A 13,647-nucleotide genomic window follows, 5' to 3' on the forward strand; every position below is an offset into this window, starting at 1 on the left:
TTAATCACCGCATTCAAACTCTAAGTTTTAATTTAAACAAAATTTATGTAATTCAATCGCATTCGAGTTGAACTCCGGCATAGCTTAGCTCAGTATAATAATAAGCTCGACTAAACTTAGACTTGGCTTAATAGGTTCGACATATATCTTAACGTGCATCCCATCTAGTGTAATCAATGCAGGGGACGTTTGTTCGTTGGTTAGAGTTACATGCAGGTATAGTAATGCATGAATTAGTTATGCAGTAATTAGTATGCTATATAGAGTTTAGTTAATTATGGAGTATTAGTTATTCTATCTTCTATCCTTCATACGTAATACAAAATTTTTCTATCCTTCATACATAATACAAAAATTAACTCACAACTTTTATACTATTTTATTTATTTACGGTTATAAAATTATAACCAAACACTATATATATTTGATGTGTTTTTCTTTATCCAAAGCAACTAAAAGGCTAATAAACTTAGTATTAGTTATGCTATAATTTTAATACATGAATAATTTCCATTCCAATTAGCCATCCCCATAAACGACTAAACTAAGCCAAGTACCACTTGCGTTTACGGACGAACCCTTTATTTCATGCAGGAAAGTATCAAAATTTTGCCAACACATCTATTAAAGTCATGTTAAGCTGGTTCTTTGTCTATTTCCCAGTGGCGAGACTGATAGTGATTCATTAAGCATGAAACATTCTGAGTTAAAGTGGAAAGAGCTAATAGTTATGTGCATAGTATTTAATTGGATGAAGAGGCAGATATGACTAGTTAATAGGGACATTTCATAGGTGAATTGGAACTTCATTCACATGCTTTGGTCTCCCCATATACACTCCAAAGTCATTCCAACTATATCACAACCCCAACTTATTTCTCACGATGCATTCTTACCCTCACACTATATATGAGCTACGTAACATTCTTAAAAAAGGTATCCAAAGTAACCCTACAAAAGACCAAAATAAACCCTAGCTCAAAATAAAGGGAAAAAAAAGTTTGTTTATTTTTATGATAATGGCAAAGGTTAGAACAAGTGGCAAGAAGAAGAATGGGATAGTGATTAGTGAATTTGAGAATAATGGTGAAGAAGCTACAAAAGAGTCTTCTATTAGGGAAGATATTACAGGCAGCCGAACACGATGAGCTCGAAAATGACTCGATAAACGTGCCGAAGGACGTGAAGGAAGGGCATTTCGCCGTTGTTGCTATGGACGATGATGAGCTAAAGAGATTTATAGTTCCATTGAGTTGCTTAACACACCCTTCATTCTTGAGGCTATTAGAACAAGCTGCTGAAGAATATGGTTTTGATCATGAAGGTGCACTTACAATACCATGCAGGCCAAGTAAATTGGAGAGAATCTTGGCTGAACAATGGGTGGAAGGGACTGATTCAAGATTAGTTGAAGGTGTTAACTGGAGATCATGTATGGTGAAAAGCCATTAAATGAAGCAATAAAACAAATTAAATATTCTGGCTTCTTTCTATCTTTCTCTGTGTTTCTTTCACAACCAGACCATGGTTGTGCAGTTTCATGCATGTAGATGTATTCGGTTGCTGTATTAATAATATAGTCGGAGAATTTTTTTTTTCTAATTATTAGCTGAATATATCAACGATTAATCAAAATTAAGAAAGGATTTAGACCAAATTAATGCCTATGTTATTACTATTGTGTAAGGGTCTGAAAACATATTGAGACCTAGTTGAGGCTAGGCACTAACTTAGCATCAATTGGCGTGTATATATTGTATGTGTTTTACAGCTTGTTTAGTTTTCCATGTTTGTTAGGACTATATATATATATATTCTTGTTAATCGATAGAAGAAGGCAAGCCTTTTCTTTCAAGGTAACTTGCCGATTGATATTTGGGGGGAATGTGTTTTGACTGCTTGTCACTTGATTAATTGAATTCCATCCTCAATCTTGCATAGAAACACACCTTATGAATTATTATATGGCCGAGTGCCTGATATGGACATCTTTGAATTTTTGGCTCGTTGTGTTATGTGCAAAACTTAGGGAGGAAGGATTATCAATTTTCAAGTAGAAGTCGTAGGTGTGTTTTTGTGGGATATCCCTATGGAAAGAAGGGATTGAAGGTGGATGATTTAAAAACAAAAGAATATCTTGTTTCACGAGATATTGGTATTTATGAGACTAAATTTCCTTTCGGTTCATCAACCCATGACACTAACAGGAAGGATCATGAAGAAATGCATGGAACTAGGAGATGACAGGAAGTCCAAAGTGTTGGAAATCTTATGGAAAATACTTGATTACGAACACTTGTCGGGAATTTTTCATACCTTGAGGCATGTCAATTAAGACACTGTCCTTAAGGATATTTCACCCGGTATGGGTGTATCCTCCAGGATTCAACAAGCTCTTCTAGTACAAAACCAGAAGCCAAATCTAACGAAGATTTCACAAATGAAATACCCAGCACTACCAAAGACATGAGAAGAGGAAAGTTTGTTTCTTCATCTATCTCTCATCAGGAGAATACGTAAGATATATAGTATGTAACTATGTATATGGTTAAGAAACCATCTCATGGGAATTGGATGAAAGGCCAGCAACGGTTTAGGAATAGAAATAATGACAATTCAATGGTCAAATTATCATTGTCAAAGAGTAACGGTTTTTGGTTGTAAGAAGGAGTAACATTGGCTAATAAAAGGGTTCTAATTATTAGCTGAATATATCAACGATTAATCAAAATTAAGAAAGGATTTAGACCAAATTAATGCCTATGTTATTACTATTGTGTAAGGGTCTGAAAACATATTGAGACCTAGTTGAGGCTAGGCACTAACTTAGCATCAATTGGCGTGTATATATTGTATGTGTTTTACAGCTTGTTTAGTTTTCCATGTTTGTTAGGACTATATATATATATATTCTTGTTAATCGATAGAAGAAGGCAAGCCTTTTCTTTCAAGGTAACTTGCCGATTGATATTTGGGGGGAATGTGTTTTGACTGCTTGTCACTTGATTAATTGAATTCCATCCTCAATCTTGCATAGAAACACACCTTATGAATTATTATATGGCCGAGTGCCTGATATGGACATCTTCGAATTTTTGGCTCGTTGTGTTATGTGCAAAACTTAGGGAGGAAGGATTATAAATTTTCAAGTAGAAGTCGTAGGTGTGTTTTTGTGGGATATCCCTATGGAAAGAAGGGATTGAAGGTGGATGATTTAGAAACAAAAGAATATCTTGTTTCACGAGATATTGGTATTTATGAGACTAAATTTCCTTTCGGTTCATCAACCCATGACACTAGCAGGAAGGATCATGAAGAAATGCATGGAACTAGGAGATGACAGGAAGTCCAAAGTGTTGGAAATCTTATGGAAAATACTTGATTACGAACACTTGTCGGGAATTTTTCATACCTTGAGGCATGTCAATTAAGACACTGTCCTTCAGGATATTTCACCTGGTATGTGTGTATCTGTCACGACCCAACCCCGTAGGCCGTGACTAGTGCCCGAGTTGGGCACCCTAACACACTCATCCTGAATAAATCACACTCAGATAGTGTATACGGCACTAATATCACACGCTGCCTCAAATTATATCAAACTATCTCAGACACATTTCAAACACAACCATGTGTACACACACACACACACACACACACACACACACACATATATATATATATATATATATATATATATATATATATATCAAAAGCCGACAAGGCTATCAAATGGCACAACGGCCCCCAAAACAAATACGAATGCACGCCGACAAGGCTGCCATAGCGAATAGGATCATACAAACACATCTGAACAGAAGTAGGCACACACACCCACAAATACGTCTACAGACCTCTAAACAGACCAATCAAAACATATGGCGGGACAGGGCCCCGCCGTACCCCTGAACAAATATATACATATGTAACGAACGAACGTATATACCGAAATGTAGGCTCTGGAATGAGAAGAGCACTCCGAACAACAAAAGAGGGTGTCCTAAACTGGTGGATCACCAAACTGTGCGTCTGTACCTGCGGGCATGAACGCAGCCCCCCGAAGAAAGAGGGGTCAGTACGAAATATGTACTGAATATGCAAAGCAGAAGATACAGAAAACAAATCTGAGACATAAACGAAATAGGCGTACAGAACATGAGTACAAATCCAACATATCAAAAATGTTTCATTTAAAAATATATAAGTCATGCATAGGGTACAGAAGAATATGGTCGCCCGCCCGTCGATGGCGCCATAACACAGCATAACACCAGAAAGATTTCAAATCTCCGTATCCCCGTCACATATCATAACATAGCATAACGCCATACACATCATAACACCAAAATAAGTGGAACCTGGCCCTCCAATGAGTGGCTCGGTAAATCATAAACACAGCATAACTCCGGAGTATATCATAGTGCGCACGACAACAGAACCGGCGAAAGATGTAACAGAACGCACGAGCGGAGTCATGAGTAACCATATGCATACAATCATTATCATAGACTCAAATATAAGTAAATGACCATGCTTGAACTTCGAAATGAGAATCATACCAAATTCTTTCAAAAGTCGTCCGAATTACATAAAGGAAAGTCGCGGGACCCACGGACGGGTAATGACCCGAGTCGGGCCCGCCTATGGAAAACATGCTTATAATATGCCATACAAATTCCTACAAAAATATCTGAACAATCCGAGCCTTTCTGTGAAGGATATGATATTCATAATTATGGAATTCTTTAAAACAACTTTTTGTACAAAGTTTGGAAATCAATTCTTTGGGAGACATAATGGTTCATATTTCATCACATCATACATAAGAATGCCAAGAATATATATATAAGGATCATAACGTACTCGGATTTCGAATTTAGAATTTTACTCGAGGCTCGGGATATAGCCTATTGAAAACTAAGGCATGCCAAAAGAACGAAGGGTGGAGCTTTACATACCTCGTACGCACTCCATGCTAGCCAATCTAAAGTTAATCCCAATCTACGCCTCGGGCTCCCCAAGGTCTACAAATACGCCAATGAATATCAAACATTAGCCATGGGCACTTAAGCCATTTATTCCAAACTAACATTAAATTCTACAGAAATTTGGGCAGCATTTCCCCTGTAAATAGGCCAACCCAAGAATTTAACTCGTCCAAAATCAATAACAACAACAACAATAACCAACCTAGCAACTCCAATAACCAATCCGAAAGGCAATATTACATTAATACTCTCTTTTTCATCATTCAACAACATTCATAATAATTTATTCGACGGCTTACATTCAAGCCACATTATCGCTTATACATTCAAATACTACCCCAAACCCATACTAACAACATTCAATAACACTTTTAAACAAATTACATAATATTTCCAACAATCCCACATTTTCTCCAACTTGGCCGAAAACAGCCCCTAAACCGAGAACCTCACTATAACACACCTTCCGACTTTCGAATCATGATTTGCGCCAATAATCCCCATTCTAACAATGCCATTCTCATAAAAATAAAAATTGTATTAATTGCACAAAATTCCCCAAGTCAGCCCGCACACTTACCGTATCAATATTTGGACATTAAACTTTCATTTCCAAACTAGAATTCATAACGACAACAACTAAAACACCAAGCGATATTAATTCATTCCTTGCTACACATTGGAGGCTATATACACGGCCATACACCCATATACACATTTAGATGGTTCTAATTTATTTCTTCACCCTACAACAATCAAACATGCTACATGGAACTAATTCATCAACTCAATACCACACAACACACACACACACCTCACACGGCTAACACACCCATCACACAACCCACTTCCAACATACTATATTTCACCAATTTCCTCCATATTAACATACTACAACATGAATAAAATGTTCACAACACATAAACAAGATCAAAACTTACCTTTCTTCTTCAATTCCACAATGGGTTAGGGTTTGCGATCTCTTAAACGAATGACTTGATCGCTCCAACAATGCTTCCACGCTACTTAGGGACCTCCAAATAGTGGGTTTGTACCAAGGAAATAATTTTGGGGTGGCTCAAATTGAACTTGGTTTTCCCTTGTTCTTGGCCGTGAGTGGTGTTGTTGTTGCTCTCTAATTTCCTTGATTTTTTTGCTAAGTGTAAATGAAAGAAGATGACTTGAAAGTCATCTTTTAAGTTCCACACAATTTTCTCCATGTGTCCTTGGGCCCACACATGTGTTGGACCAAATAAAATTGGCCACACAAGGTGTGGGACCATTTAATGGACCACACGACCAAAGGGCCAAATATTGCAAGATTTTTAACTTTCAACTATATCACATTTGGTCCCAAATTTTCTAATTACTCCAAGTCAATTAATTCATGCACAACTTACGTCTCAAAATAAAATCGAAGGTCAAAAGTCCCGACTTCAAGTCCCGGATTAGTCTTGGCCCTAACTTATCATAGTTAATCCGGGTTGTCCCAATGTATAAAAATACGGGATATAACAGTATCCCCGAGGATTCAATAAGCTTTTCTAGTACAAAACCAGGAGCCAGAATCTAACAAAGATTTCACAAATGAAATGCCCAGCACTACCAAAGACATGAGAAAAGGAAAGTTTGTTTCTTCATCTATCTCTCATCAGGAGAATACGTAAGATATATAGTATGTAACTATGTATATGGTTAAGAAACCATCTCATGGGAATTGGATGAAAGGCCAGCAACGGTTTTGGAATAGAAATAATGACAATTCAATGGTCAAATTATCATTGTCAAAGAGTAACGGTTTTTGGTTGTAAGAAGGAGTAACATTGGCTAATAAAAGGGTTCTAATTATTAGCTGAATATATCAACGATTAATCAAAATTAAGAAAGGATTTAGACCAAATTAATGCCTATGTTATTACTATTGTGTAAGGGTCTGAAAACATATTGAGACCTAGTTGAGGCTAGGCACTAACTTAGCATCAATTGGCGTGTATATATTGTATGTGTTTTACAGCTTGTTTAGTTTTCCATGTTTGTTAGGACTATATATATATATATATTCTTGTTAATCGATAGAAGAAGGCAAGCCTTTTCTTTCAAGGTAACTTGCCGATTGATATTTGGGGGGAATGTGTTTTGACTGCTTGTCACTTGATTAATTGAATTCCATCCTCAATCTTGCATAGAAACACACCTTATGAATTATTATATGGCCGAGTGCCTGATATGGACATCTTCAAATTTTTGGCTCGTTGTGTTATGTGCAAAACTTAGAGAGGAAGGATTATAAATTTTCAAGTAGAAGTCGTAGGTGTGTTTTTGTGGGATATCCCTATGGAAAGAAGGGATTGAAGGTGGATGATTTAGAAACAAAAGAATATCTTGTTTCACGAGATATTGGTATTTATGAGACTAAATTTCCTTTCGGTTCATCAACCCATGACACTAGCAGGAAGGATCATGAAGAAATGCATGGAACTAGGAGATGACAGGAAGTCCAAAGTGTTGGAAATCTTATGGAAAATACTTGATTACGAACACTTGTCAGGAATTTTTCATACCTTGAGGCATGTCAATTAAGACACTGTCCTTCAGGATATTTCACCCGGTATGGGTGTATCCTCCAGGATTCAACAAGCTCTTCTAGTACAAAACCAGAAGCCAGAATCTAACAAAGATTTCACAAATGAAATGCCCAGCGCTACCAAAGACATGAGAAGAGGAAAGTTTGTTTCTTCATCTATCTCTCATCAGGAGAATACGTAAGATATATAGTATGTAACTATGTATATGGTTAAGAAACCATCTCATGGGAATTGGATGAAAGGCCAGCAACGGTTTAGGAATAGAAATAATGACAATTCAATGGTCAAATTATCATTGTCAAAGAGTAACGGTTTTTGGTTGTAAGAAGGAGTAACATTGGCTAATAAAAGGGTTTAATGCAAATAAAAGTGTTGTTACACATCAAATAAAGGTCTGTTACAACAATACACATTAGCCATCAAAGACCTCATTAATATGGTCTTAAAAGAATGAATTTAGCCAAGAATATGAACTCTTCTTTTTGAGATATTAAATTATTTTTTCAACAATCCCCCACTATCTCAAAAAGATAAGAAGAAATAGAATGTAATAAGAAAGTTTTGCTGGGTATTCACATATGAGTACAATGCGTTGAATCGGGTGTCGCGTAGACTATGAACCAGACTTAGATAAAGTAAGATTAAGCTTACAAAATAATTGGTGAAATTTAAAACTTTTATGAACCAAGAACTCTTTTGGAAGCATAGAGTCTTATTCTATCACATTATACTCGCACAATCTTTGTCGTTATCGCGGTTTTGCGCTTAGAGGCCATGCACGTGTCCTGGTATTCATGAATGCTCTAGAAATCTGTCACAATTTCATAAGAGCGGCACCACTCCACACTTATATAGGTCCAATCATCAAGTGTATTCTGCAGAGCAATACACCACCTATAAAGAATATGATTTGGATTAAGAGTTTAACTCAGACTCACTTCGCCTTGTAGTTTTGCACTATATTCACACACCATAGGAAGCACATAATGTAATAGTGCACACATGATCAACTAATGACTTGTCATTACCCATATGAACCTAATTCATGGGATCTCCAATCACATAGGTTGAGTTCTCATCATTGTTCATCTTCTCAAATTGACTAAAAAATTTCATCCCCCTCGTTGTTTTTTATAGTCTGTGAATTGATCAAGTTCACCTCCGACCTCACATTATTTATATAAATAATTTCATCTCATAGCAGCTGTTTATCACATTATGTCTCAGATTAATGTGTCTATTTTTGCCATAAAAAATTTATTTTCACTACAGCTATGGCAACCAAAATATATAGACACAAAAGTACAGTTGATTTTATTCCAATTGGAATACTCGTTAAGAGGTCTTTTAACCATCCTACCTCATTACCAACCAACTTCAAAGTAGCAAATTCAGATTAGTTGATTTTCAAGATATGAAACCCCCACCAAAAAATCACTTGTGAATTTTGATATCCACTTAGTATCACAGTACAACAAAAGAAATCCACTATATTCGTACCATAATTATGGCACCTCTTAAATAAATACTCCCTCCGTTTTAATTTATGTGAATCTTTTCGGAGTACGACGGTTAAACTTTATAATTTTGACCTTAAATTTTGACATAGATTTTTCAAGTTTGTAAAAATAAAATTTATATATGTAGAAACTACATAAAAAGTATTATAAGTCGTGATAATTTATAATTCAAATAATTTAGAAAAAATGTAAGGAAAATATGGTCAAAGATCCACCTCGAAGACTCCCCAAATAGTAATAGGTTCACATAAATTGAAACAGAGGGAACATTTTTTTTCTTCCAAAATCGAGTAGCATAACATTAGTAAGACACCCCCACACTTTCAAATATTTCAGTCTAAAAACTTATCTATAGATGAAAATCAGTGAACTTCTCATCATCTGAAAACGTCTAGTAATTTTTTAATATAATGAAGACCATAAAACTCATCAAATGATGATTTAATTTTTCAAAATAAAATTCAACAGTCACCTTTTTATCATGTTTAATAAGAGCCATTAAGGCTAATAAAACTAATCGTTTCAACACAAAAGAGTCAATACGATGAAAATCATGTTCTTATCTTTAAATTCAAATGTATAACTGTCACAACTATTATATTTAAAAACCATTCAAATGATTGCAGACTAATATAATAGCCAAATAACGTATACAATTAGGCAAATAACAAATAATGATTTCATCATTAACACCACGTAAAGACTATTTAAGGTGATTTAATATATTAAATATTCTGTTATAACTTTGCACAATTTGAATAGAGAGACCATTCAACTGGTAATATATCCAAGTTTCACTTGCCATAAACTATATGAAATAATCATGTAAACACAAGTACTAGCATTTTCATCTTGGAAGATATTAGGCACAAATAAATCATGATTACAAAATTCTTTGCCAATAAAAATATTATTTTTGGTTAACACAATCTTATCAGACTCAAAATAAACTTTCACCCCCACTTTTCCTAATAATCTCATAGAAACTAAATTGGTTTAAAAATCTTAGGAACATGAATGTACCACCTCAGTTAATGTCAATGTTTTTCCAAATATGTGTTCAAGAAGAGAATTTTCCACTTACAAGAACCTAAGTAGTTCTTGAATCACCAAGATAAATAAATCATTCTTCTTTAATTGGGTGTAGAACACGACTAATTTTACTAGCAGAAATATGCTTAGAATCACCAGAATCTAACACCCAATCTCTTACATTAGCTACAAGATTCACTTGAGAATGACTACAATAATTATATCCTCCGCTTAGTCACATTTATTTTTTCTTAGCAGGATTATCATTTCTCGGAATCTTCGTCTACATTGAGGTACACGATGCCTTAATTTATGACACACAAAATAATTAATTTTGGACTTGTAACCATATTTTTCTTTTCTTCAATTTAAGTATTATGAATTATAACGTGTCAACATACCTTATTAACACGTGCAATTGAAATTGAAATACCATATATGCAAGAATGCTTCCAATAGCAGTACACTGGACTAGCAATATCAAATACTCCATCGCATCTTTTGATGACTGTCATCAGAAAGCAACCAGCGATGAAGCCACTTAGAAGTCTCCATCCAAATAAGACTGGCAGCCTCTCTTCTCCCGAGTTTAGCAGATTTTGCAGTACCACATAATAGATCATCTTAAAATCATAATACAGAACTATTAATTTTCCTTTTCTTGAAATAGATTTTTCAATGTTTCCTGTAAGAATATAGTGAATAAATATCCTTAAGTTTGATGGAAATCTTACGGAAAATACTTGATCACGAAGACTTGTCGGGAATTCTTCATAGCTTGAGTCATGTCAATTAAGACACTGTCCCTAAGGATATTTCACCCGGTATGGGTGTATCCCTCAGGATTCAACAAGCTCTTCTAGTACAAAATCAGGAGCCAGAATCTAACAAAGATTTCACAAATGAAATACCTAGCACTACCAAAGACATGAGAAGAGGAAAGTTTGTTTCTTCATCTATCTCTCATCAGGAGAATACGTAAGATATATAGTATGTAACTATGTATATGGTTAAGAAACCATCTCATGGGAATTGGATGAAAGGCCAGCAACGGTTTAGGAATAGAAATAATGACAGTTCAATGGTCAAATTATCATTGTCAAAGAGTAACGGTTTTTGGTTGTAAGAAGAAGTAATATTGGATAATAAAAGGGTTTAATGCAAATAAAAGTGTTGTTACACATCAAATAAAGGTCTGTTACAACAATACAGATTAGCCATCAAAGACCTCATTAATATGGTCTTAAAAGAATGAATTTAGCCAAGAATATGGAGTTACATTAGATAAACGTGCATAATTTTCCTCCATGGGGATTTTCAGGATGAGGTGTATATGAAATTGCCCCCTGGGTTTTAGGTTGCAAGTCCAGAAAAAGTGTGCAGGCTTCGAATATCCTTTAGGGGTTAAGCAAGTTGAAGTGTTGGTTTGCTAAGTTATCGGTTGTCTTGGATGAGTATGGTTTCAAGCAATTGTACTCTGATTACTCTTTTTTACTCTACAAAAGCGTGGTGCTCGATTTAATGTCGTTGTGCATTGATGATATGCTTGTCTCTAGCAATGAGCTCGAGTCGAGGCTACCCGCAAGTTCAAAGCGTATCTTAGCAAATGCTTTCACATGAAGGATTTGGATAGATTGAAATATCATTTGGGAGTAATAGTCTCTAGATATTCATATAGAATCTTCTTCAGCCAACAAAATTATGCATTGGATATTATCTCGGAGGCTGGATTATTGGATGCTAAGCCTATTGAACGCCGTCAGATTAAAATCATCGGCTAGCATTAGCAGATGGACGGACGCTTCATGACTTTGAGCGCTATCATCATTTGATAGCTCGACTTACTTATCTGTGCTTCACTCGGTCAGGACTTTCCTACTGTGTTCATATTGTATCTCAGTTCATGTATCAACTAAAAGAAGATCATTAAGATAAGGCTTTACGGGTTGTTCGCTACTTGAAAGGGAATCCAGGACAAGACATTTTGTTGAGAAGAAAATGTGATCTATGTGTATATGGATGATGTGACTTCGATTGGTCCGGTTGTCCCTTCACTTGACGCTCGCTCACATATTGATTTATCTCTTTAGTTGATTCGGCCATATCTTGAAAGACGAAGAAGAAACATACCGTGTATCGATCATTTGTCGTGGATGAATATGGTTCTATGGCAGTGACAATATGTGAGCTGAAATGGTTGAAGGAAATTCCATCTAGTTTAGGAGTGACTTGCACGTCCCCTATTTGTCTTTATTGTGACAATCAAACTGCATCTGTAGAATTTCAAGAAGAAAAAAAAGCATTCTTTGTATTTCTTGATAATTTACATCCCATGACAATGGGTATTTATACAATAAGTCCTATAACTAAATGAAGAAAGAGAATATTACATAATCAAAGAGAATATTACACAATCATTACATAATCAATCTATATCAATTACTCCTTTAATTATGCTAGGAAATTCATATCAATCAACACTCCCCCTCAAGTTGGGCCAAAGACGTCGCACATGCCCAACTTGCAAACTAGTGTATGGAAAGTCCGTCTGGTGAGGCCTTTTGTAAACACATCAGTTAGCTGCTTTCCTGATGACATATGGAATAAACTCAAGACACCATTCATAACTTTTTCTTTGATGAAGTGTCGATCAATTTCAACATGTATGAGCTATACTGATTGCAGCTTTGTTGTCACAATACAAGGAAATCTTTCCCTTTTCGGACAATCTCAATTCCTCTAATAGCTTTCGTAACCATAAAAGTTCACAAGCACCCTGAGCCATAGCTCTATATTCTGCTTTCGCACTTGATTTAGCAACAACACTTTGCTTCTTGCTTCACCAAGTGACCAGGTTTCCTCCTACGAGTGTACAGTAATCGGATGTAGATCTTCGCTCATCTAGAGATCCTGCCCAATTCGCATCTGTAAAGGCTTCTATATTGAGGTGACCATTTCTGGAGAAAAGTAGACCTTTCCCTGGCGCAGACTTCAGATACTGCAAAATGCGAAAGATAGCTTCCATATGAGGATCTCGAGGATCATGCATGAATTGACTCACCAGGCTGACTGAATAGGCTATATCTGGTCTAGTGTGTGAGAGATAAATGTGTCTTCCAACCAGCCTCTGATATCTCTCCTTATCAACTGACTTTCCAACTCCACTTTGTAGTTTGTGATTGCTTTCCATGGATGATTCTGTTGGCTTGCAACTTGTCATACCAGTTTCTTTCAAGAGGTCCAGAATATAATTTCTTTGGGAAATAAAGATTCCTCTATTTGATCTAGCAACCTCGATACCCAAGAAGTATTGCAATTTTCCAAGATCCTTGATCTCCAATTCTTGAGCCAACAACTTTGTCAATCGGGTCATTTCCTCCTTGTCATCTCCTGTCATTACTATGTCATCAACATAAACTATGAGAAAAGTGAGTTTACCCTTTTGATGTCTTATGAAAAGAGTGTGATCAGGATTGCTTTGTTGGTAACCGAAAGAGATCATTACTTTGCAGAATATGTCAA

The 13,647-nt window shown here is 35.7% G+C and overlaps 1 protein-coding gene, 1 long non-coding RNA gene and 1 pseudogene across 2 annotated transcripts; 1 reads left to right on the forward strand and 2 right to left on the reverse strand.

Moving 5' to 3' along the window:
• Positions 1 to 1,019: 1,019 nt before the first annotated feature.
• Positions 1,020 to 1,452, forward strand: LOC132605039 (auxin-responsive protein SAUR50-like; annotated as a pseudogene).
• A 2,294-nt stretch (positions 1,453 to 3,746) lies between these two features.
• LOC132605018 (uncharacterized) lies at positions 3,747 to 6,136 on the reverse strand. Its single transcript, XR_009568971.1, has 3 exons — positions 5,930 to 6,136; positions 4,959 to 5,024; positions 3,747 to 4,035 (listed from the first exon to the last, which is right to left on the reverse strand). It is a non-coding gene; the product is annotated as an uncharacterized LOC132605018 (long non-coding RNA).
• A 6,828-nt stretch (positions 6,137 to 12,964) lies between these two features.
• On the reverse strand, positions 12,965 to 13,522 carry LOC132607729 (uncharacterized mitochondrial protein AtMg00810-like). The gene has a single exon (XM_060321808.1). The coding sequence runs from the start codon at positions 13,520 to 13,522 to the stop codon at positions 12,965 to 12,967; it is 558 nt and encodes a 185-aa protein (XP_060177791.1).
• Positions 13,523 to 13,647: the final 125 nt, after the last annotated feature.

The sequence above is a fragment of the Lycium barbarum genome, chromosome 8, assembly GCF_019175385.1.
Source record: "Lycium barbarum isolate Lr01 chromosome 8, ASM1917538v2, whole genome shotgun sequence".
NCBI lineage: Eukaryota > Viridiplantae > Streptophyta > Magnoliopsida > Solanales > Solanaceae > Lycium > Lycium barbarum.

Coding starts and splice junctions, on each gene's coding strand:
- LOC132607729 (XM_060321808.1), bottom strand. CDS start 13,522: ATGACAGGAGATGACAAGGAGGAAATGACCCGATTGACAAAGTTGTTG.